This window comes from Solanum dulcamara, chromosome 12, assembly GCF_947179165.1.
Source record: "Solanum dulcamara chromosome 12, daSolDulc1.2, whole genome shotgun sequence".
Lineage (NCBI taxonomy): Eukaryota > Viridiplantae > Streptophyta > Magnoliopsida > Solanales > Solanaceae > Solanum > Solanum dulcamara.
In genome coordinates this window covers 5,593,674-5,598,670 of record NC_077248.1, presented here as the reverse complement: position 1 = coordinate 5,598,670, position 4,997 = coordinate 5,593,674, and the positions used below count along the sequence as shown (strand labels likewise).

Here is a 4,997-nt window from a genome sequence, read left to right as displayed (position 1 = left end):
AATTATTTTTAAAAAAATCATGAAAAATAATTAGAGTATTGTATATGAGCTAACTCCAAGCTTATGTATTGGTCCAAGAATATAATAAAAGAAACTGACAGAAAAAGATAAAATCATTCATCCAAACATTGTTGGTTTCCAGATAGTTGGATAGGACCTAATATTTTATTTTATTGGTATTGTTTTTTTAAAATTTATTGGTATTGTTTTTATAGCCTGTCATGATATAAAGACTATAGTATATACCATACGCTGCGGAGAAAACTTAAACTTTACAAAGTGGTACCTAACAAATGAAAAATAACAACTCCATACTTTTTTATTGGAAAATAAACGCACAACTCTAATAACAATTCTAAAGATCTAAAATTTGTTTTCTCTAAGTTCATGTTTGCTTATAGATTTTAAATATTTTTTCATTTTACCTGAAATTTGTGAAATTAGAACTAAATGTTTGATTATATATTTTTTGCTGTGAAGATGAAGTTGGAAAATTTGAATTTTTTTTCCAAATTTGGAATTCACCTCCAAATTGAATTTGTGAAATTTTATTGGGTATATTGTTATTGTACTATTTTAAAAAAAAGTGAATAATTTTCGTAACTAAATGATTCGTATGATTAAACAAAATCTTGAAAAGTAATTTTGAAAAAGGGTTGAAGCAACCATTCGGCAGGTGGCATATATGTCAAAAACAAAAGAACAAAATGAGAAAGAACGATATTATCTAATCAACTATATAGAAACCTCTTAGGACATCTTAAGGGGTAAAAATAGAAAAATAAGAAAAGCAATAAATAATTAAATTTTATATATATATATAATTTTATATATAATTTTCACATGAAAAAAATAATCAATTAGACCTTAGTCTATGATTAAAACAAGAAAGTTGGAGACAGACAATAACATAGATTAATTAATTGCCGCAAATTATGTGGGTGGGACTAGAAATTGATCTTAAACATTAACTCAATTTAGAAGTCCCGTTAGATTTAATAGCAATGGGTAACATTGCCTTTTTGTAACTTCATATAGATTTTCGTAGGGGTGTGCGTTTGTTATTCGGTTTGGAAACTTTGAATTTGGTAATTCAGTAATTGGTACTTAAATGTAGATATCAAATATCAAAATTTTAAATTTCGATTCAGTATCAGTAAATCAAACTTCGGTTCGGTACGGTATTCGTAATACCATATTGAAGTCGTACTCGATTGTATTACAAAGTTAATATTATTGCTCCAATTATTTCTATTTTTCTATGTGGAGGCAAAATATAATAAAAGATCAACAAGTAAAAAGACATCAAGAAAAGCAAATTGACACAACAAAAAGTCTAAAAGACATATTTTCTTTATGTTTAGTGTTTAACTTTCTCTTTGGACTTGTACTATTGAGTAATAGAGTTGTTTATATATGACCTTCATTAAGTAAATAATTCGATATTCGAAAAATGCCAAATACCAAATGATACTAAGGTCTCATACCAAACCCAAACCCGAATAACATAATTCTAAAATCTTACTCTCAAATACCATACTGAATTACCGAATACCAAATTACTGAAAATTTTGATTCGATTTGGTAATTCAGTTTTTGATATTTCATGCCCAACCCTAGTCACTTTTTCGTCTCCTTGATAATTACTAAAAGTTTTCCAAAAATAATGAAAAGGCGTAGAACTTTGTACTATCCATTCCAATGTGATCGAATTCTATGAGCCAAAAACGAAAATAAATTAAATAAAAATATCTAATTCAATATTAGTCGATTCGGACTGTCACTTAATTTCACCCAAAACTTTATCCTAATCATGAATGAATCACCCAGGTTTAGATCCTTTTGTTCAACACAATTTCAAAGAGTTGGTATGTCTTTTGTTCTTTCACTGGTTAAAGTAATTGTTGTGATCATTAAGAATAACGTATCCCATTTACGGGTATATAAGAGCCTAATGTCTACCGATTTACGAGTATTTTTTAAATTACGTGCTCAGTTAAACACGTTACGCTATATAAAATGAAAAGGAGAGAATTATATATATATATATATATATATATATATATATATATATATTTATAAATGTATCATTTATATATATCCACTAGGAAAATAAAAAGTAAATTCCACCGATTACTTATGTACAAATCGCTAACTTTTACTCCAAAGAGTGATGATACATCAAGAAAACAATTTACTAGGACAATAGTATAGATTATGGATATCCATTAAGGAATTAATGCATAACCTTCCACACTCACAATGTTATAAAAACAAAAGGAACATGCCCAAACAAACAATCTCATAATTCCCCTAAAACACAACAAATGTCTGAAAATGGTGGTGCTAGCTCTCCCGGAACCTCCATGCACAGTGTCACCGTTACATCCGATCCAAATTTTCTCATGGACACAACGACGAAATTCGCCTTACCAGTTGATTCTGAACACAAATCAAAAGTCTTCAAAATTTTCTCCTTTGCAAAACCACACATGACAACTTTCCATCTTTCTTGGACTTCGTTCTTCACTTGTTTCATCTCCACTTTCGCTGCTGCACCTTTAGTCCCCATTATTCGGGACAACCTTAACCTTACAAAATCCGACATAGGAAATGCCGGAATTGCCTCGGTTTCCGGTAGCATTTTTTCTAGACTTGTTATGGGTGCGGTTTGTGATTTGTTAGGCCCGCGTTACGGGTGCGCTTTCCTAATGATGTTAACCGCTCCAACGGTTTTTTGCATGTCGTTCGTGTCGTCGCCCGATGGATACGTAGTCGTTCGATTCATGATTGGATTTTCGTTAGCAACATTTGTTTCATGTCAGTATTGGATGAGTACGATGTTTAATAGTAAAATTATTGGAGTTGTTAATGGTACGGCAGCGGGATGGGGAAATATGGGTGGTGGGGTCACTCAACTGCTCATGCCATTACTCTATGAGCTGATCCGCCGGGTCGGGGTGACCCCCTTCACGGCCTGGCGAATCGCGTTTTTTGTACCTGGATGGTTGCACGTAGTCATGGGTTTATTGGTTTTGGGACTAGGTCAAGATTTGCCTGATGGAAATCTTGGTACCTTACAAAAGAAAGGAGACGTTGCTAAAGATAAATTTTCAAAGGTTAATAATTAATTAACTTCTTATTTTTTTTCTATAGAGAAAAATGGAAGTATAAGTATTAGATATAATTTGTTTTTATTGTTGCCTTATTCAGGTTCTTTGGTATGCTGTGACAAACTACAGAACATGGATTTTCGTTCTTCTATATGGCATGTCACTAGGTGTGGAATTAACCACTGATAATGTCATTGCTGAATATTTTTTCGATAGGTGAGAATATCTACTTTTTTTTTCTTGATTTCTATTTCCACGCTCTAACCTAATTTGAATTGACATAAAAATTTACGAAAAGATAAATTTTTGAAATTTATGATCTCTCTAAATTTGTCATATTATTTGTAGCGATGCCGTTTTTTTGAAAATTTTTTTTATAGCCTTAGAAATGTCATAACATTTGTGTTTATCATTTAGGGTACAAGAAAAATGTGAAGTTAATTAGCTTCAAACTTAGAAGTGCATAATTCTTTTGAAATCGACTATAAAAAGGTGTTTCACATTTTAAACTGAAATGAAGGGAGTATGTATAATTCAATACAACCTTTGAATTTTCCGAATCTCTAATACATATTTTCCAGAATATATGACATAAATAAAATTAGTTTAAATGAAGTAACATAATCTGAACATTCATGTAATTGATCACAACTTATCTATAATTCAAGCCTAGTGATTATTATTGATTAGTAACACATATAGTTATATTGTCAAGTACAGTTAGCTTATGTTAGGTCACTCCACGATAAACTTGTAATGTTAGCATAAAACTAATGTAACAACATACTATAACAGGTTAAATTATAATAATCGCAAAAAAATTTATATATCAATGATTTTTGAAGAAACGAAACAAACTCACATAGTTGATATCATCACCTAATAATATTTTTTTTTTTCATTTCAATGTTTTGGTTTAATATTAAGGTTTAACCTTAAGCTTCGTACGGCTGGTACAATTGCTGCAACATTTGGCATGGCTAACATACTGGCTCGACCATTGGGAGGTCTAACTTCAGATATTTTTGCTAAGCGATTCGGCATGAGAGGCCGTCTTTGGAATCTATGGATCCTCCAAACATTTGGAGGAATCTTTTGTATTCTCCTCGGAAAATCCGAAAAACTGTCAATTTCAATTTTATCAATGATACTTTTCTCAATTGGTGCACAAGCTGCCGCTGGTGCAACATTTGGTATTATTCCTTTTATTTCAAGGCGTTCGCTCGGGGTTATCTCGGGGCTAACAGGAGCTGGAGGAAATTTTGGATCGGGTTTAACTCAACTTCTTTTTTTCACAAACGCAAATTATTCAACCGCGAATGGATTGTCGTTTATGGGGGTGATGATTGTGGTGTGTACACTTCCCGTTACGTTGTTGTATTTTCCACAATGGGGAAGTATGTTTTTACCTCCTAGTAAAAATGTTGCTAAATTTAATGAAGAATATTATTACGGGTTGGAGTGGAATGAAGAGGAGAAGCTAAAGGGGTTGCATGAGGGAAGTTTGAAATTTGCGGAAAACAGCCGGTCGGAAAGAGGTCAGCGGGTGGTTTCCGCAACGACCCCGCCGGATGCTACACCACCTATTGTGTGAATTATATGTGTTACCTTCAGCATATTATAAAACAAGGATTTAAGTTATATATATATAATTGATCGTGTGAAATTAAAATTATAATACCTTTCTCCGCCTTTTGGCTAATTAGATCTAAAAATCGTTGGTTTAGACGATGCATATGTAGAAAGCCTATTTGGTTCTAGGGGACTTTATGTTCATAATGATGTCATGCTTGCCTTTGGCACTCGATTTTTCGGGATTTTTCTTTCTTAGAATTGGAAGAAAAAGATTGAAATGACTGTGAAAAATTGATCCTATACCTTTCT

The 4,997-nt window shown here is 32.1% G+C and overlaps 1 protein-coding gene across 1 annotated transcript; it reads left to right on the top strand.

The window, feature by feature from the left end:
- The first annotated feature begins 2,327 nt into the window (after positions 1-2,327).
- On the top strand, positions 2,328-4,707 carry LOC129877293 (high-affinity nitrate transporter 2.1-like). Its single transcript, XM_055952773.1, has 3 exons — positions 2,328-3,119; positions 3,214-3,329; positions 4,041-4,707. Exons 1-3 carry the CDS (start codon positions 2,328-2,330, stop codon positions 4,705-4,707), a joined length of 1,575 nt encoding a protein of 524 aa, XP_055808748.1.
- Positions 4,708-4,997: the final 290 nt, after the last annotated feature.

Excerpts from the sequence above, each read along its gene's own strand:
- LOC129877293 (XM_055952773.1), top strand. The coding sequence starts at position 2,328 with ATGTCTGAAAATGGTGGTGCTAGCTCTCCCGGAACCTCCATGCACAGT. Across the intron at positions 3,120-3,213 it reads CTAAAGATAAATTTTCAAAG|GTTCTTTGGTATGCTGTGAC; the intron begins GTTAATAATTAA and ends TGCCTTATTCAG. Across the intron at positions 3,330-4,040 it reads GCTGAATATTTTTTCGATAG|GTTTAACCTTAAGCTTCGTA; the intron begins GTGAGAATATCT and ends TTTAATATTAAG.